This window comes from Petromyzon marinus, chromosome 72, assembly GCF_048934315.1.
Source record: "Petromyzon marinus isolate PM22_M1 ecotype Great Lakes invasive population chromosome 72, UKy_Petmar_22M1.pri1.0, whole genome shotgun sequence".
In the NCBI taxonomy this organism is placed as follows: Eukaryota; Metazoa; Chordata; class Hyperoartia; order Petromyzontiformes; family Petromyzontidae; genus Petromyzon; species Petromyzon marinus.
In genome coordinates this window covers 1785136-1806231 of record NC_133738.1, presented here as the reverse complement: position 1 = coordinate 1806231, position 21096 = coordinate 1785136, and the positions used below count along the sequence as shown (strand labels likewise).

Here is a 21096-nt window from a genome sequence, read left to right as displayed (position 1 = left end):
GAGGATGAGTGTGTGTGTGTGTGGTCCAGTGCAGAGGATGAGTGTGTGTGTGTGGGTGGTCCAGTGCAGAGGATGAGTGTGTGTGGGTGTGTGGTCCAGAGGATGAGAGTGTGAGTGTGTGTGTGCATGCGGTGCAGAGGACACGCTGAGATTGGCCGCGTGGAATGTTTTGGACTCTTGTTGCGGAGGAGAGGCTGCCACTCCGCTGTCGGGAGCTGTACCGGCACCGCCTGGATCTCTGTGGCATTCAGGAGGTCCGGTGGACCGGATCTGGCTCCTGCCACCATGAGGGGTGGACAGTCCTCTACTTGGTGGGAAACTACCAAACAACAGGGAGTGGCACTTAACGAAATAATGAAGGCGGTATGGGAGCGTGGGAGCGAGGTGTGGGAAGCTGTAAGCCCCAGGCTACTTTGGGCTTGCCTTCCCATTTAACCAGAGGCGAGGAGTGGTGGTCGTGGTTACTTCTGCCCCCACCGAAGACGAACATTCGTGGAGGGATGCAGGCAAAGCCGATGAGTCAGATGCCTTCTATGACCTCCTGGGTGACTTCAATGCCCGAGTTGGTCATGATGCTTGTACCTGGTCTGGAGTGATGGGAAGGCATGGGCCAGATCAGCTCAATAACAACGGTAGGAGGCTGCTAGATTTGTGTGCAGCCCATGGGCTTGTAATTACCAACACGCTGTTCCGGCATCGGCGCATCCACACAACATCATGGATGCATGCCGGGTCCAAGCAAGAACATCTGCTGGACTACATAGTGACGGACCAGCGGATGCGGGCCCATGTCCTTGACACCAGGACCTACCGTGGAGCTGATTTTCCCACTGATCATCGACTTGTCATCTGTAAGATGCGCCTGCCATTCTTCCACTCCGGTGGTGGGTGTACACCCATGACCCCATTCAAACCCACAGTGGCCTGGTCTCAGCTAGCTGATGAAAGTTGCAAGCGAGAATTTGATCATCGCCTACAGCTGGGATTGGCATTGCCCCTCCCGCCCCCTCCTCCTGATGTCGAGGGTAAATGGGCGAGGTTTAGGACTATGGCTCATGCAGCTGCAATGGCTGCTCTGGGTACACGGTCCAGACCTCCCCAGTGAACCCTGGCTTGACGGACGGAGGTGTTCCGGCGGGCTGAGCAAAAGCGGCAGGCCCACTCCCCCCACCCACCGCCTGCAGCATCCCAGGTCGGGAGAACGAGGAGGCTTTTACCGCAGCCTTCGCCCGGAGGTTCGGAGAGCCGTGTGCGGCGCTGCGAGGATGGGTGGTGGTCGCGGGGTTGCTGTGGAGATCACAAATTGCTCAACTCCACCATAAAAAAAATAGCTTCCAGCGCCACACCTACCGTGCGCCCAGTCCTTAGGGGAAAGAACGGTGATCCGATCTCCAACCCCCCCCCCCCAGGAACGGGCCCGGGGTATAGCTGCGTAGCCGGGGGTCGGAGCCATTCCCCTTTGACGTTGGGTTGTGGCAGGGGTGTCTTCTGGCTCCCACGTTATTCAACATCTTTTTCGAGCACGGAGGTCGACAAGCTGCCCATGTTCGTAGCTCGTTCGGTAAAGTCACGTTGAAGGGAAACAACGAAATAATAAAATATATATAAAGCAATAAAAATTCTCAGCAACGTTTCGACCATAACGCGGTCATCATCAGGTGTGAAAACCAACGTTTGTGTTATGGTCGAAACGTCGTGAGAATTTTAATTGTTTTATATGTTTTATTATTTTATTGTTTCCCTTCAACGTTACCTTTACCGGAAGAGCTAAGAATGTGAATTACCGCAGTCACGAAAGCTTTAGATCGAAAAAGCTTCCCATGGCTGTACCGGAGGGATCTGCCGTCTCCTACGGCTAACGCAACGGGAGGCTGATCAGGGCTCGGTCGAGTGATGGCTTCCTATTGGTCAAACCATTTTACGTGTGCTGATCTGGTGACTGCTACTCACTCAGAGGAGGAGTTGGAGACGCTGCTGCTGAACCTGGAGCTTGCCACGAAGAGGTGGGGCCTTACCATCAGCCCCACCAAAACTAAGCACCTGCCTGGGTATTTTGTACCATCGGACACTCCACCCCCACAGCTCCCAATCGGTGATGGGGCAGTTGTGGAGAGAGTGGAGAGTTTCCCATACCTGGGCAGTGTGCTCATGACCGGCTCCGGTTAGACAGCAGAGGCCTCACTCCGAATCAGTCGAGCGGCAATATCTTTTCATCGGTTGCGTAACGCTGTGTGGAAGCTACCTGGTCTGTCGCTCCACACGAAGCTTCGGGTCTTCTCGGCCACGGTTATTCCCTCCTTTCTCTACGCTTGCGAAACGTGGACCCCCCCCTTAATGGAACATCTTCGCCGGTTAGAAATATTTAGGCTAGCCTGCCTACGATCAATCCTGGGTTTAACCAGGCTGGATTGTGAGGATCTCACAAATCCTTCAAAGATCTGGACAAAGTCCCATCGGTGAGCTCCTCCGGTAGGCAAGGCTGCGTTGGCTGGGTCATGTAGCCCACATGCCCAGCCACCGCATGCTGAAACAGCTTTTGTTCGGCCGGATCTAGGGGGCTAAATGGGCGCAGCACGGGCTAGAGAAGAGATGGAGTGATGTGGTACAGGAGGACGTGGAGCTGAGTGGACTTGCCGATGACTGGTACCAGCGGTGTCAAGATTGGCCTCTGTGGAGGAGGCTCGTGAAGGACGCTACTGGGCAGTTGGAGGCAGTCGCCCTCCAACAGCAACGGAGGGCGGAGGAGCGACGCTCACAACAACGAGCGGAGCGCCGGGTGGCTGAAGCACAGCAAGTTGGCACAGTAGGGGGCATAGGTGGTGCATCGGCCACTCATCCTCGGTCAGTCGACCCGTGGCACCTGGGTCTGCCCCGTGAACTCCCGGCGAGCCTTCGACACTTCACGTGGCCTCAAAGCGCACATAGCCTGGCACAAGCGTCGTGGTGACGTCACCGTCACTTAGTGGCGGCTGTCGTTGGGGTGATGGTGGTGATGGTGATGGCGGGCTTGACGTTAATTCTGGTGGTGGTCATAACCGTGCGGTGACTGGTGTGGTGGTGGTAGTAGTATTGACGGTGAGTGGTGTGGTGGTGGTAATGACGGTGGTGGTGGTGGTATTGACGGTGAGTGGTGTGGTGGTGGTAATGACGGTGGTGTGGTGAGGTGGTCATGACGGTGAGTGGTGGTGGTAATAACGGTGAGTGGCGTGGTGGTGATGTGGTGGTGGTGGTGGTAATAACGGTGAGTGGTGTGGTGGTGGTAATGACGGTGAGTGTGTTGGTGGTAATGACGGTGAGTGTGTTGGTAATGACGGTGGTGTGGCGGTGATGGCGGTGGGTGGTGGTGGTGGTGTTGGTAATGACGGTGAGTGTGTTGGTAATGACGGTGAGTGATGCGGTGATGGTGGTAATAATGGTGGTGGTAATAATGGCGGTGGTAATAACGGTGGTGTGGCGGTGAGTGGTGTGGTGGTGGTAATGATGGTGAGTGTGTTGGTAATGACGGTGAGTGATGCGGTGATGGTGGTGGTGTTGGTAATAACGGTGGTGTGGCGGTGATGGCGGTGGGTGGTGGTGGTGGTGGTGTTGGTAATAACGGTGGCGTGTGGCGGTGATGGTGGTGTTGGTAATAACGGTGGTGTGTGGCGGTGGTGGTGGTGTTGGTAATAACGGTGAGTGTTGGTAATGACGGTGGTGTGGCGGTGATGGCGGTGGGTGGTGGTGGTGTTGGTAATGACGGTGAGTGTGTTGGTAATGACGGTGAGTGATGCGGTGATGGTGGTAATAATGGCGGTGGTGATGGTGGTAATAACGGTGGCGTGTGGCGGTGGTGGTGGTGGTAATAACGGTGGTGGTAATAATGGTGTTGGTAATAACGGTGGTGATGGTGGTGTTGGTAATGACGGTGAGTGATGCGGTGATGGTGGTAATAATGGCGGTGGTGATGGTGGTGGTGGTAATAACGGTGGTGGTGGTAATAACGGTGGTGGTAATAATGGTGTTGGTAATAACGGTGAGTGATGCGGTGATGGTGGTAATAACGGTGTTGGTAATAACGGTGTTGGTAATAACGGTGGCGTGTGGCGGTGGTGGTGGTGTTGGTAATAACGGTGGGTGGCGGTGATGGTGGTGTTGGTAATAACGGTGGTGGTAATAATGGTGATGGTGGTGTTGGTAATAACGGTGGTGGTAATAATGGTGTTGGTAATAACGGTGTTGGTGGTGGTGGTGTTGGTAATAACGGTGGCGTGTGGCGGTGATGGTGGTGTTGGTAATAACGGTGTTGGTAATAACGGTGATTGTGGTGTTGGTAATAACGGTGTTGGTAATAACGGTGATGGTGGTGTTGGTAATAACGGTGTTGGTAATAACAGTGAGTGTGTTGGTAATGACGGTGAGTGATATGGTGGTGGTAATAATGGTGTTGGTAATAACGGTGAGTGGTGTGGTGGTGGTGTTGGTAATAACGGTGGTGTGTGGCGGTGCCGTCGCAGCGATCCGGGAGGACGGCATGCCGGGAGGACGCAACAAAACCATCGGCCCCGTCGCGGTGAGTGGTGGTGATGGTGGTGATGGTGGTGATGGTGGTGATGGTGGTGGTGGTGATGTGGTGATGTGGTGGTGGTGATGTGGTGGTGGTGATGTGGTGGTGGTGGTGGTGTGGTGATGGTGGTGGTGGTAATGACGGTGAGGGAAATACGCATTTGACCCCCTCTCAATCAGAAAGATTTCTGGCTCCCAGGTGTCTTTTATACAGCTAACGAGCTGAGATTAGGAGCACACCCTCCAGATCTCGGAGGAGGAGATTGAGCGCATCATGTCTCTGTGCGTGTCTGTCCGTGTCTCTGTGTGTCTGTCCCCAGATCTCGGAGGAGGAGATTGAGCGCATCATGTCTCTGTGTGCGTGTCTGTCCGTGTCTCTGTGTGTCTGTCCCCAGATCTCGGAGGAGGAGATTGAGCGCATCATGTCTCTGTGTGCGTGTCTGTCCGTGTCTCTGTGTGTCTGTCCCCAGATCTCGGAGGAGGAGATTGAGCGCATCATGTCTCTGTGTGCGTGTCTGTCCGTGTCTCTGTGTGTCTGTCTCCAGATCTCTGAGGAGATTGAGCGCATCATGTCTCTGTGTGTGCGTGTCTGTCCGTGTCTCTGTGTGTCTGTCCCCAGATCTCGGAGGAGGAGATTGAGCGCATCATGTCTCTGTGTGTGTCTGTTCGTGTCTCTGTGTGTCTGTCCCCAGATCTCGGAGGAGGAGATTGAGCACATCATGTCTCTGTGTGTGTGTCTGTCCGTGTCTCTGTGTGTGTCTGTCCCCAGATCTCGGAGGAGGAGATTGAGCGCATCATGTCCGGCCAGGAGTTTGAGGAGGAGACCAACAGCTCCGGCAGTAACCACGGCGACAGCGACCTGAGCTCGCCCAGCAACGGAACGTCGGACAACCGCCCCTCCCCCGCCTCGACGCCCAGGTGAGGTGGGGGGGGGGGGGTGAGGGGGGTGGCGGGGTGGGGTGGGTGGGGTGGGTGGGGGGGAGAGACGGCTTTATCGGTACAAGTAAATCATTCCGATTTGCTCCGAGGGTGTGCCCGCGGTAGATCGACCCTGGCCGGTGGTGGAGACTTAATCCAGCAGTAGATCGACCCCGTCCGCCGTGATGTCTGTCTGTCTGCCCATCTCACGCTCGCCTTGGGGGGGGGGGGTCTTCCTGTGAAGTCTCCGCCTCCCCCCCCACCAACCCCAGGTCTTCCGTGAGTGTCGTCCTCAGGGTAGAGGGCGACATTGGGGTGTGTGGGGAGAGCAGCTATGATGAGTCGATGCCGTTTCGCGACAGAGTTCCCCATGCAGTACAGCTTTTCCTTTTGGTCTGGGGGGGGGGGGCTAGCCGACCAGGTACGGTCTTGGGATTTACCGCGAAGACTTTCGTGACGAAATTTCATCCACGGTACAGGACACGGATTTTGGGATTTACCGCGTAGACTTTAGTGACCATTATCGTCCACAATACAGGACACGGATTTTGGGATTTACTGCGTAGACTTTGATGACCCCATTATCGTCCACAATACAGGACACGGATTTTGGGATTTACCGCGTAGACTTTGATGACCATTATCGTCCACAATACAGGACACGGATTTTGGGATTTACTGCGTAGACTTTAGTGACCATTATCGTCCACAATACAGGACACGGATTTTGGGATTTACCGCGTAGACTTTAGTGACCATTATCGTCCACAATACAGGACACGGATTTTGGGATTTACCACGTAGACTTTGACCATTATCGTCCACAATACAGGACACGGATTTGGGATTTACCGAGTTGACTTTAGTAACCCCATTATCGTCCACAATACAGGACACGGATTTGGGATTTACCACGTAGACTTTGATGACCATTATCGTCCACAATACAGGACACGGATTTGGGATTTACCGCGTAGACTTTGACCATTATCGTCCACAATACAGGACACTGATTTGGGATTTACCGCGTAGACTTTCGCCAGCATTATTATCCCCCCCACCCCAACGCGACCCCTACACGTGACCCCCCCCTGACCTGAACGCGACCCCTACACGTGACCCCCCCCTCACCCCAACGCGACCCCTCACCCCAACGCGACCCCTACACGTGACCTCACCCCAACGCGACCCCTAGTGTGACCCACCCCGTGTTACACGTGCACAGAGGTGGCTAACGCGTTACCCCCCCCACTCCGTGTCCACCCCTGTGTCCACCCCCCCCCCCCCCCCCGTGTCCACCCCTCCCCCCCCCCCCGTGTCCACCCCTCCCCCCCCAGGTCCTCCTCGGAGCTCAACGGCAATGGCCACGGCCTCCCTCCGGCCTCCACCACCACCTCCTCCTCCACCTCCTCCTTCTCCCCCTTCTCATCCCAGCTGCCCCCCCCTCCTCCCCCCCCACCCCCTCCCCCTCTCCCCCCGCCTCCGCCGCCGCCACCCCCCCCTCCCCCACAACCCAGCGTGGTCATGATGTCGTCGGGGTCGTCGGGGTCATCGGGGTCGGCGGGGTCGTCGCATCACGGCCCTTTCCCCGTGTCGCCCTCGCCCGTGTACGCTCACCAGTACCCTCACCACCACCCTCACCCTCACCACCACCCTCAACACCCTCACCACCCTCACCACCTGCTACTCATGCAGCAGCAACAGCAGCAGCAGCAACAGCAGCAGCAGCAGCAGCAGTACGGGTCCATGATGTCCGGCCACACCCCGGTCATCCTCCCCACTGCCTTCGCGGTCCCCAACTCTGGGGGCGGAGCCTCCGTCGGTGCGGGCGGGGCCTCGGCGGGTGCGGGCGGGGCCTCGGCGGGGATGGGCGGGGCCTCGGTGGGTGCGGGCGGGGCCTCCGCGGGGACGGGCGGAGCCGCGGGGGGAGCCGAGCTGCTATTGGTGGAGCTGGTTCACGCGGAGGAGCTGGTGGGGCCCCTTGGGGGCGGGGCGACGGTGGCAGGGGGAGGAGCCGGAGCCCAGGCAAGGGTGGGCAGGTGAGTGAGAGAGAGGGGAGATAAATGTGGTACCGGATAGACTCCGGCGGTGATGATTGGTTGGTTGATGATGGTGACGTTTGGATGTCCGTACGGACGTGGAACTTCTTTTTGGCACCGTACGTGGGTTCTCGCGACTATACACTGCACGCTACACTGTACACTACTATACACTGTACACCACTATACACTGTACACCACTATACACTGTACACAACTATACACTGTACACCATTATACACTGTACACCACTACACTGTACACTACTATACAACTTGCACTACTATACACCGTACACACGCTACACTGTACACCACTATACACTGTACACTACTATACACTGTACATCACTACACACTACACTACTACACTACACCACTACACACTGTACACCACTATACACTACTATACACTACACCACTGTACACTGTACACCACTATACACTGTACATCACTATACACTGTACACTACTACACTGTACACCACTATACACTGTGCACTACTATACACCGTACACACGCTACACTGTACACCACTATACACTGTACACTACTATACAACTTGCACTACTATACACCGTACACACGCTACACTGTACACTACTATACACCCCACACGCTACACTGTACACCACTATACACCCCATATGCTACACTGTACACCACTATACACTACACCACTGTACACTACTATGCACCCCACATGCTACACTGTACACCACTATACACCACACACGCTACACTGTACACCACTATACACCGTACACCACTATGCACTATATTATACACTGCACACTACTATACACTGTACACTACTATACACCCCACACGCTACACTGTACACCACTATACACTGTACACTATACACCCCACACGCTACACTGTACACCACTATACACTGTACACCACTATACACTGTACACCACTATACACCCCATATGCTACACTGTACACCACTAGACACTGTACATCACTACGCACTGTACACTACTATACACTCCACACGCTACACTGTACACCACTATATTATACACTGTACACTACTATATGCCACATGCTACACTGTACACCACACACGCTACACTGTACACTACACTGTACACAACTATACACTGTACACTACTATACACCACACACGCTACACTACACCACTATACACTGTACACACTACGCTGCACACTACTGTACGCCACACGCTACACTGCACACTACACTGTACACTAAACTACACCACTATACACTGTACACCACTATACACTGTACACTACTATACAGCGCACACGCTACACTGTACACCACTGTACACGCTACACTGTACACCACTACACACCGTACACTTCTATACACCATACACGCTACACTGTACACAGCTATACACTGTACACTACTATACACCACACACGCTACACTGTACACCACTATACACCACACGCCATACTGTACACCACTATACACTGCACACTACACTACACCATTATACACCACGCACGCTACACTGTACAACACTGTACACCACTGCATACTACTATACACCACACACGCTACACTGTCCACCACTATACACTGTACACCACTCTACACTGCACACCACAATACACTGTACACTAATATACACTGTACACTAATACACCACACATGCTACACTGTACACTACTATACACTACACTACTATACACCACTATACACTGTACACCACTGTACACCACTACACACCACACACGCTACACTGTACACCACTATACACTGCACACGCTACACTGTACACACGACACTGCACACACTACACTGTACACCACTGCACACTACACACTACACTACTGTACACTACTACACACCACACACGCTACACTGTACACCACTACACACTGTACACCACTGTACACGTCACACTGCACACTACACTGCACACTACACTGCACACTACACTGCACACTACACTGCACACTACACTGTACACTACACTGCACACTACACTGTACACCACTGTACACTACACTGTACACTGCACACTTCACTGTACACTACACTGCACACACCACTACACTGCACACTACACTGCACACTACACTGTACACTACTACACACCACACACGCTACTTTCCTGCCACCAGCAAGAGCGACGGTCATCGACGGTGACATCAGTCGTGCGATTCGACCCCTCCCCTCCCCTCTCCCGGATGGCACCGACAGCGGCGGCGTAGCGGTGACCCACGTGGAGCTGCTGGCATCGCTGTGCCGACTGGCGGACGACTTCCTGTGCCGCCTGGTGGCGTGGGTGCGCCGACTGCCGCTCTTCCCCGAGCTACCGGTGCCGGACCACACGCGGCTGCTGGCCAACACCTGGCCGGAGCTGGTGCTGCTGTCGGCCCTCACCGTGCACTCCAGGCAGGCCAGTGGCGCACCAGCCAGCTCGCCAGCCAGCTCACCAGCCAGCTCACCAGCCAGCTCACCAGCTAGCTAGCTCACCAGCTAGCTCACTCACCAGCCAGCTCACCAGCTAGCTCGCCAGCCAGCTCACCAGCTAGCTAGCTCACCAGCTAGCTAGCTCACCAGCTAGCTAGCTCGCCAGCTAGCTCGCTCGCCAGCTAGCTCGCTCGCCAGCTAGCTCGCTCGCCAGCTAGCTCGCTCGCCAGCTAGCTCGCCAGCTCGCTCGCCAGCTCGCTCGCCACCTAGCTCGCTCACCCGCTAGCTCGCTCACCAGCTAGCTCGCTCACCAGCTAGCTCGCTCACCCGCTAGCTCGCTCACTCACCAGCTCGCTCACCTGCTAGCTCGCTCACCTGCTAGCTCGCTCACCTGCTAGCTCGCTCACCTGCTAGCTCGCTCACCTGCTAGCTCGCTCACCTGCTAGCTCGCTCACCTGCTAGCTCGCTCACCAGCTCGCTCACCAGCTAGCTTGCTCACCAGCTTGCTCACCAGCTTGCTCACCAGCTAGCTCGCTCACTAATCCGCTAGCTCGCTCACTCATCCGCTAGCTCGCTCACTCATCCGCTAGCTCGCTCACTCATCCGCTAGCTCGCTCACCCGCTCGCTCACCAGCTCGCTCACCAGCCCGCTCACTCACCCACTCGCTCACCCATTAGCTCGCTCGCTCACCCACTCGCTCGCTAGCTCGCTCACCAGCTAGCTCGCTCACCAGCTAGCTCGCTCACCAGCTAGCTCGCTCACCAGCTAGCTCGCTCACCAGCTAGCTCGCTCACCAGCTAGCTCGCTCACCAGCTAGCTCGCTCACCAGCTAGCTCGCTCACCAGCTAGCTCGCTCACTCACCAGCTAGCTCACTCACCCACTCGCTCACCAGCTAGCTCGCTCGCTCACCAGCTAGCTCACCAGCTAGCTAGCTCGCTCACCAGCTAGCTAGCTCGCTCACCAGCTAGCTAGCTCGCTCACCAGCTAGCTCGCTCACTCACGCACTAGCTCACCAGCTAGCTAGCTCACCAGCTAGCTAGCTCACCAGCTAGCTAGCTCACCCCGCTAGCTCGCTCACCCGCTAGCTCGCTCACCAGCTAGCTCGCTCACTCACCAGCTAGCTTGCTCGCTCACCCGCTCGCTCACCAGCTAGCTCGCTCGCTCACCAGCTAGCTCACCAGCTCGCTCACCAGCTAGTTCACTCACCAGCTAGCTCGCTCACCAGCTCGCTCACCAGATAGCTAGCTCACCCGCTCGCTCACCAGCTGGCTAGCTCACCAGCTGGCTAGCTCACCAGCTAGCTAGCTCACCAGCCAGCTCGCTCACCAGCTAGCTCGCTCACCAGCTAGCTCGCTCACCCGCTAGCTCGCTCACTCACCAGCTAGCTCACCAGCTAGCTCGCTCACCAGCTAGCTAGCTTGCTCACCAGCTAGCTCGCTCACCAGCTCGCTCACCAGCTCGCTCACCAGCTAGCTTGCTCACCAGCTCGCTCACCAGCTAGCTCGCTCATCCGCTAGCTCGCTCACTCATCCGCTAGCTCGCTCACCCGCTCGCTCACCAGCTCACTCACCCACTCGCTCACCCATTAGCTCGCTCGCTCACTAGCTCGCTCACCAGCTAGCTCGCTCACCAGCTAGCTCGCTCACCAGCTAGCTCGCTCACCAGCTAGCTCTCTCACTCACCAGCTAGCTCGCTCACCAGCTAGCTCACCAGCTAGCTAGCTCACCAGCTAGCTCGCTCACCAGCTAGCTCACCAGCTAGCTCGCTCACCAGCTAGCTCACCAGCTAGCTCGCTCACCAGCTAGCTCACCAGCTAGCTCGCTCACCAGCTAGCTCACCAGCTAGTTAGCTCACCAGCTAGTTAGCTCACCAGCTAGTTAGCTCACCAGCTAGCTAGCTCACCAGCCAGCTAGCTCGCTCACCCGCTAGCTCGCTCACCCGCTAGCTCGCTCTCCAGCTCGCTAGCTCACCAGCTAGCTCGCTCACCAGCTCGCTCGCTCACCAGCTAGCTCACCAGCTAGCTAGCTCACCCCGCTAGCTCGCTCACCCGCTAGCTCGCTCACCAGCTAGCTCGCTCACTCACCAGCTAGCTCGCTCACTCACCAGCTAGCTTGCTCACCAGCTAGTTCACTCACCAGCTAGCTCGCTCACCAGCTAGCTCGCTCACCCGCTCGCTCACCAGCTAGCTCGCTCACCAGCTCGCTCACCAGCTAGCTCGCTCACCAGCTAGCTCTCTCACTCACCAGCTAGCTCGCTCACCAGCTAGCTCACCAGCTAGCTAGCTCACCAGCTAGCTCGCTCACCAGCTAGTTCACTCACCAGCTAGCTCGCTCACCAGCTAGCTCACCAGCTAGCTAGCTCACCAGCTAGCTCGCTCACCAGCTAGCTCGCTCACCAGCTAGCTCGCTCACCAGCTAGCTCGCTCACCAGCTAGCTCACTCACCAGCTGGCTCACCAGCTAGCTAGCTCACTCACCAGTTAGCTCGCTCACCAGCTAGCTAGCTCGCTCGCTAGCTAGCTCGCTCACCAGCTAGCTCGCTCACCAGCTAGCTCACCAGCTAGCTCGCTCACCAGCTAGCTCACCAGCTAGCTCGCTCACCAGCTAGCTCGCTCACCAGCTAGCTCGCTCACCAGCTAGTTCACTCACCAGCTAGCTCACTCACCAGCTAGTTCACTCACCAGCTAGCTCGCTCACCAGCTAGCTAGCTCGCTCACCAGCTAGCGAGCTCGCTCACCAGCTAGCTAGCTCGCTCTCCAGCTAGCTAGCTCACCAGCTAGCTAGCTCACCAGCTAGTTAGCTCACCAGCTAGCTAGCTCACCAGCCAGCTAGCTCGCTCACCCGCTAGCTCGCTCACCCGCTAGCTCGCTCACCCGCTAGCTCGCTCTCCAGCTCGCTAGCTCACCAGCTAGCTCGCTCACCAGCTCGCTCGCTCACCAGCTAGCTCACCAGCTAGCTCACCAGCTAGCTAGCTCACCCCGCTAGCTCGCTCACCCGCTAGCTCGCTCACCAGCTAGCTCGCTCACTCACCAGCTAGCTCGCTCACTCACCAGCTAGCTCGCTCACCAGCTAGTTCACTCACCAGCTAGCTCGCTCACCAGCTAGCTCGCTCACCCGCTCGCTCACCAGCTAGCTCGCTCACCAGCTCGCTCACCAGCTAGCTCGCTCACCAGCTCGCTCACCAGATAGCTAGTTCACCCGCTAGCTAGTTCACCCGCTAGCTCGCTCACCAGCTAGCTCGCTCACCAGCTAGCTCGCTCACCAGCTAGCTCACCAGCTCGCTCGCTCACCAGCTAGCTCGCTCACCAGCTAGCTCGCTCACCAGCTAGCTTGCTCACCAGCTCGCTCACTCACCCACTCACTCACCAGCTCGCTCACTCACCAGCTAGCTCACCCGCTAGCTCGCTCACTCGCCAACTCTCCCGCTAGTCCCCCGCTAGCTCGCTCACTCGCCAACTCTCCCGCTAGTCCCCCGCTAGCTCACTCACTCGCCAACTCTCCCGCTAGTCCCCCGCTAGCTCGCTCACTCGCTAACTCTCCCGCTAGTCCCCCGCTAGCTCGCTCACTCTCCCGCTAGTCCCCCGCTAGCTCGCTCGCTGACGATGGCTCTGCTGCTGTTGGCTGACGCTGCTGCTGCTGCTGTGTGCCGCTGTGCAGGTGTTCGGGGAGGTGGGGCAACTGACGTCACGCTACACTCCACAGCAGAGCACCATCAACAGGTGACGAGGGGTGGAGGCCGCCCCTGGTGCATGAGGGTGGCTGTGGTGGTGGTGACTGTGGTGGTGGTGGTGACTGTGGTGGTGGTGGTGACGCTGGTGGTGGTGACTGTGGTGGTGGTGGTGACTGTGGTGGTGGTGGTGACTGTGGTGGTGGTGACTGTGGTGGTGGTGACGCTGGTGGTGGTGACTGTGGTGGTGGTGACTGTGGTGGTGGTGACTGTGGTGGTGGTGGTGACGCTGGTGACTGTGGTGACGCTGGTGACGGTGGTGACGCTGGTAACTGGTGGTGACTGTGGTGGTGGTGACTGGTGGTGGTGACTGTGGTGGTGACTGCTGGTGGTGACGCTGGTGGTGACGCTGGTGACTGTGGTGGTGGTGACGCTGGTGACTGTGGTGGTGGTGACTGTGGTGGTGACTGCTGGTGGTGACGCTGGTGGTGACGCTGGTGACTGTGGTGGTGGTGACGCTGGTGACTGTGGTGGTGGTGACTGTGGTGGTGACTGCTGGTGGTGACGCTGGTGGTGACGCTGGTGGTGACGCTGGTGGTGACGCTGGTGGTGACGCTGGTGGTGACGCTGGTGACTGTGGTGGTGGTGACGCTGGTGACTGTGGTGGTGGTGACGCTGGTGACTGTGGTGGTGGTGACGCTGGTGGTGGTGACGCTGGTGGTGACGCTGGTGGTGACGGCTGTGGTGGTGACTGGCGATGGCTGTGGTGGTGACGTCTGGTATTGATGGCTTCTCCTCTCCCCCTCCCTCCTCTCACCCTCCCTCCCTCCGTGGCCACGGCAGCTTCCCCGAGGAGGGCATGGAGGTGGTGGAGAAGATGATCTTCCTGTTCCGCAGGATGCAGCTCCTGCACGTCACTCGTGAGGAGTTCGCCTTCCTCAAGGTCATCAGCTACCTCAACCAGGGTGAGGCTCCAACACCCCCACCAACCCCACACCCCCCAAAAACCACACTGCTCGCTGACTACATCACCACCAACATCACCATCAACATCACCACCAACATCACCAACATCATCATCATCATCAACATCATCACCAACAACAGCACCATCAACATCACCATCATCAACATCACCACCAACATCACCAACATCATCATCATCACCAACATCACCAACATCATCATCATCAACATCATCATCATCATCACCAACATCACCATCACCAGCATCACCATCACTACTACCGGGTCCCAGTTCGTAGCAACCACCACGTCCTCATTCCAACATCACCATCAACATCATCAACATCACCAACATCACCAACATCACCACCATCACTACTAACGGGTCCCAGTTCGTAGCAGCCACCACGTCCTCATTCCAACATCACCAACATCATCATCATCATCACCAACATCATCATCATCACCAACATCATCACCAACATCACCATCACTACTACCGGGTCCCAGTTCGTAGCAGCCACCACGTCCTCATTCCAACATCACCATCAACATCATCATCATCATCATCACCAACATCAACATCACTACTACCACGTCCCAGTTCATAGCAGCCACCACGTCCTCATTCCTTCATCAACAACATCATCAACATCACCAACATCATCATCATCATCACCAACATCATCATCATCACCAACATCATCACCAACATCACCATCACTACTACCGGGTCCCAGTTCGTAGCAGCCACCACGTCCTCATTCCAACATCACCATCAACATCATCATCATCATCATCACCAACATCATCACCATCAACATCATCAACATCACCAACATCATCACCAGCATCACCATCACTACTACGGGGTCCCAGTTCATAGCAGCCACCACGTCCTCATTCCAACATCACCAGCATCACCAGCATCACCAGCATCACCAGCATCACCATCACTACTACGGGGTCCCAGTTCGTAGCAGCCACCACGTCCTCATTCCAACATCAACATCATCACCATCAACATCACCAACATCAACATCATCAACATCACCAACATTACCATCACTACTACCGGGTCCCAGTTCCTAGCAACCCATGGCCACCACATCCTCATTCCTCCATCACCACTAACATCACCATCAACAACATCATCATCATCATCACTACTAGCACCATCAGCAACATCACTACTACCACCATCATCATCGACATCGTCACCATCACTACTACCACCATCATCGACATCGTCACCATCACTACTACCACCATCATCGACATCGTCACCATCACTACTACCACCATCATCGACATCGTCACCATCACTACTACCACCATCATCATCATTGTCACCGTCACTACTACCATCATCATCAACATCGTCACCATCACTACTACCATCATCATCAACATCGTCACCATCACTACTACCACCATCATCAACATCGTCACCATCACTACTACCATCATCATCAACATCGTCACCATCACTACTACCATCATCATCAACATCGTCACCACCACTACTACCACCATCATCAACATCGTCACCATCACTACTACCATCATCATCAACATCGTCACCATCACTACTACCATCATCATCAACATCGTCACCATCACTACTACCACCACCATCATCAACATCGTCACCATCACTACTACCACCATCATCGACATCGTCACCATCACTACTACCACCATCATCGACATCGTCACCATCACTACTACCACCATCATCAACATTGTCACCATCACTACTACCACCATCATCAACATCGTCACCATCACTACTACCATCATCATCAACATCGTCACCATCACTACTACCATCATCATCAACATCGTCACCATCACTACTACCACCATCATCGACATCGTCACCACCACTACCACCATCATCGTCATTGTCACCACCACTACCACCATCATCGTCATTGTCACCATCACTACTACCACCATCATCGACATCGTCACCACCACTACTACCACCATCATCGACATCGTCACCATCACTACTACCACCATCATCAACATCGTCACCATCACTACTACCACCATCATCGACATCGTCACCATCACTACTACCACCATCATCGACATCGTCACCATCACTACTACCACCATCATCGACATCGTCACCATCACTACTACCACCATCATCATCATTGTCACCATCACTACTACCATCATCATCAACATCGTCACCATCACTACTACCACCATCATCAACATCGTCACCATCACTACTACCATCATCATCAACATCGTCACCATCACTACTACCATCATCATCAACATCGTCACCATCACTACTACCATCATCATCAACATCGTCACCACCACTACTACCACCATCATCAACATCGTCACCATCACTACTACCATCATCATCAACATCGTCACTATCACTACTACCATCATCATCAACATCGTCACCATCACTACTACCACCACCATCATCAACATCGTCACCATCACTACTACCACCATCATCGACATCGTCACCATCACTACTACCACCATCATCGACATCGTCACCATCACTACTACCACCATCATCAACATTGTCACCATCACTACTACCACCATCATCAACATCGTCACCATCACTACTACCATCATCATCATCAACATCGTCACCATCGCTACTACCACCATCATCAACATCGTCACCATCGCTACTACCACCATCATCGACATCGTCACCATCACTACTACCACCATCATCAACATCGTCACCACCACTACTACCACCATCATCAACATCGTCACCATCACTACTACCATCATCATCAACATCGTCACCATCACTACTACCATCATCATCATCAACATCGTCACCATCACTACTACCACCATCATCAACATCGTCACCATCGCTACTACCACCATCATCGACATCGTCACCATCACTACTACCACCATCATCAACATCGTCACCACCACTACTACCACCACCACCGTCACCATCACTACTACCACCATCATCATCAACATCGTCACCACCACTACCACCATCATCGACATCGTCACCATCACTACTACCACCATCGTTGAGGGCTCGGGGTGAGTGTTTACATTATGAGAGGGAGGGAGTGTGGTTTACGCGATGAGGTCACTCTTGACCGTTCCCTCTTCCCGCGCGACGTTGTGGGGGCGGTTTAGCCAACGCGTAATTAGCGACCTAATGGGGGTGGGGGGGGGGGTACCCATGACCGATCGGGTTCGTCATCAGTAAAAAATAAAAAAAAATTGCGAATCGTGGCCGTTTGTTAATTTTTTTTAAACCGCGCCGCGCGTAGCGACCGAATCGGAGACGCCCGGGGGCTTGGGAGGCGTCTCCGTTTATTAACCCGCGTCCCGACGGTGTCAACGCTTCCCGAATAAAATCCCTCCCCCCTGTAGTCCAGGCGGGGGGGGGGGGGGTCTCCCGGACCACCGGACCACCGGGAGACCCCCCGGTTACCGGTAACTGGTCCCCGTGGCCCGTTAGGAACCGGGGCCGCACGGAGGGCGGGCGGGCGGGCGGGCGAAGCTTCGTCCACCGTCTGTGTGTTTCACGGCCGCTCCCCGCCGCTCACGTCACAGGCCCGGCTCCGACCTCCTCATCAGATCAGCGGCGGCGTTGGGAGTCCTCGTGGGAGCACGAGCCCCTCACGGGATCAGCGTTGTGCGCGCTCCTTACGAGACGTCAGAATCCGACCGCTTATTTCACTACCACCCCCTCCCTCCCCCCCCCCCCGCGTGGCCAAGCCTCCCGCTATTTCATTATCCGCCACGGCCGCCCGCTATTTCATTATCCGCCATGGCCGCCCGCTATTTCATTATCCGCCATGGCCGCCCGCTATTTCATTATCCGCCACGGCCGGCCGCTATTTCATTATCCGCCATGGCCGCCCGCTATTTCATTATCCGCCACGGCCGGCCGCTATTTCATTATCCGCCACGGCCGCCCGCTATATCATTATCCGCCACGGCCGCCCGCTATTTCATTATCCGCCACGGCCGCCCGCCATTTCATTATCCGCCACGGCCGCCCGCTATTTCATTATCCGCCACGGCCGCCCGCTATTTCATTATCCGCCACGGCCGCCCGCTATTTCATTATCTGCCACGGCCGCCCGCTATTTCATTATCCGCCATGGCCGCCCGCTATTTCATTATCCGCCATGGCCGCCCGCTATTTCATTATCCGCCACGGCCGCCCGCTATTTCATTATCCGCCATGGCCGCCCGTTATTTCATTATCCGCCACGGCCGCCCGCTATTTCATTATCCGCCATGGCCGCCCGTTATTTCATTATCCGCCATGGCCGCCCGTTATTTCATTATTCGCCACGGCCGCCCGCTATTTCATTATCCGCCACGGCCGCCCGCTATTTCGTTATCCGCCACGGCCGCCCGCTATTTCATTATCCGCCACGGCCGCCCGCTATTTCATTATCCGCCACGGCCGCCCGCTATTTCATTATCCGCCACGGCCGCCCGCTATTTCATTATCCGCCACGGCCGCCCGCTATTTCATTATCCGCCACGGCCGCCCGCTATTTCATTATCCGCCACGGCCGCCCGCTATTTCATTATCCGCCACGGCCGCCCGCTATTTCATTATCCGCCACGGCCGCCCGCTATTTCATTATCCGCCACGGCCGCCCGCTATTTCATTATCCGCCACGGCCGCCCGCTATTTCATTATCCGCCACGGCCGCCCGCTATTTCATTATCCGCCACGGCCGCCCGCTATTTCATTATCCGCCACGGCCGCCCGCTATTTCATTATCCGCCAAGGCCGCCCGCTATTTCATTATCCGCCACGGCCGCCCGCTATTTCATTATCCGCCACGGCCGCCCGCTATTTCATTATCCGCCACGGCCGCCCGCTATTTCATTATCCGCCACGGCCGCCCGCTATTTCATTATCCGCCACGGCCGCCCGCTATTTCATTATCCGCCACGGCCGCCCGCTATTTCATTATCCGCCACGGCCGCCCGCTATTTCATTATCCGCCACGGCCGCCCGCTATTTCATTATCCGCCACGGCCGCCCGCTATTTCATTATCCGCCACGGCCGCCCGCTATTTCATTATCCGCCACGGCCGCCCGCTATTTCATTATCCGCCAAGGCCGCCCGCTATTTCATTATCCGCCACGGCCGCCCGCCATTTCATTATCCGCCACGGCCGCCCGCTATTTCATTATCCGCCACGGCCGCCCGCTATTTCATTATCCGCCAAGGCCGCCCGCTATTTCATTATCCGCCACGGCCGCCCGCTATTTCATTATCCGCCACGGCCGCCCGCTATTTAATTATCCGCCACGGCCGCCCGCTATTTAATTATCCGCCACGGCCGCCCGCTATTTCATTATCCGCCACGGCCGCCCGCTATTTCATTATCCGCCACGGCCGCCCGCTATTTCATTATCCGCCATGGCCGCCCGCTATTTCATTATCCGCCATGACCGCCCGCGCTTCTTTTTCCCCCCCCCCCCAGGTCACCGCGCTCAGCCCCAGTCACGTGGTGCCGGTATAAAGCCCACAAGCGCTAACCCCCACCCACCCCACCCATCTCACCCACCCACCCCCTTCCGGGTGGCCGCTGTGAGTGTGGGTAACGGACGTCGCCCCCGCCCCGGTCCGTGAACAGAACACAAATCGCCTTTTTTCAAGGCGCTTTGTGTTGTTTTTCTTTACGCACAGCTTTTGAAGGGTCGTGATCTCAGCGTGGCTTTCTCTCACTCCAGCGCTGTCCTACCAGACGGTCTCGTCCCCCTTCACCTGACGAGGGCCGCTCGTGTTGTGGCCGAAACGTCGCGGGAATATTATCGCGTTGTTTTATCTTGTCAATTTATTCTCATTCTACGTGGCGGTGGTGGCGGTGGTGGTGGTGGTGGCGGCGGTGGTGGTGGCGGCGACTTTACCGAAAGAACCAAAGGAGATGAATCCCTGCAGTCACGAAAGCTTTAAATCGAAAATTTAAAACGAATTGCCTTCGGCGAAAGCTGTTCCTGGTGCACCAGAAACAAAACTAATGTTGGGGCCCGCCGCAATAGGCGACTCCGGTTCCAGGGCAGGGCCAGCGGGTAAGACCGCCTGACTCTTATCACCGTCTCGGATATCGCCAGGCCGAGAAGAAAGACCGGTGGGCGGGGCGGGGGGGGGTTAGGTGGGGACGGGGTGAATCCCCACTACAAACAACCTCGCCCGCGCGCCTCCGATACCGTGGGCGTGGCTTGGCTCCGCCCTCGGCCACGCCCCCTTTTCTGGAACCTTCCTGGCGCGTCGCTTCCGTTACCTCCCCACCCAGGTCCCCGCTGTGGCCCATCACGTGGTCCTGCAGCCATTCAGGGCCGCCGTAAGACGCACATCGCCTTACCCGCCAGCAGGGTGCGCTATGCTGCTGCTGCTGCTACGTGGCTGAGATTCCTCTGTGTCACTGCTGAAAGTGTAGCACAGGGGCTGAACGATTTGGGGGGGGGGTAAAATATCCAATTGACAGACTGCGATTTTATTTCCGATTTAAAACATTGTGTTTTTTTTTCAGAGTCACGCTTAAGTT

At 56.1% G+C, this 21096-nt stretch overlaps 1 protein-coding gene across 4 annotated transcripts in view; it reads left to right on the top strand.

Annotated features, from left to right (window-relative positions):
* The window catches only part of NR6A1 (nuclear receptor subfamily 6 group A member 1), a 52748-nt gene that overhangs the window by 9931 nt on the left and 21721 nt on the right, over nucleotides 1-21096 (top strand). For 3 of the 4 annotated variants that reach the window (XM_032980634.2, XM_076055644.1, XM_076055645.1), the window contains exons 2-7: nucleotides 4494-4549; nucleotides 5312-5460; nucleotides 6798-7499; nucleotides 9690-9888; nucleotides 13560-13621; nucleotides 14413-14534. In XM_032980634.2, coding sequence (XP_032836525.2) covers nucleotides 4494-4549; nucleotides 5312-5460; nucleotides 6798-7499; nucleotides 9690-9888; nucleotides 13560-13621; nucleotides 14413-14534 — 1290 coding nt within the window. Of the gene's footprint in view, nucleotides 1-4493; nucleotides 4550-5311; nucleotides 5461-6797; nucleotides 7500-9689; nucleotides 9889-13559; nucleotides 13622-14412; nucleotides 14535-20031; nucleotides 20344-21096 lie in introns of those variants that run through there. The other variant, XM_076055646.1, reaches the window with a different exon arrangement.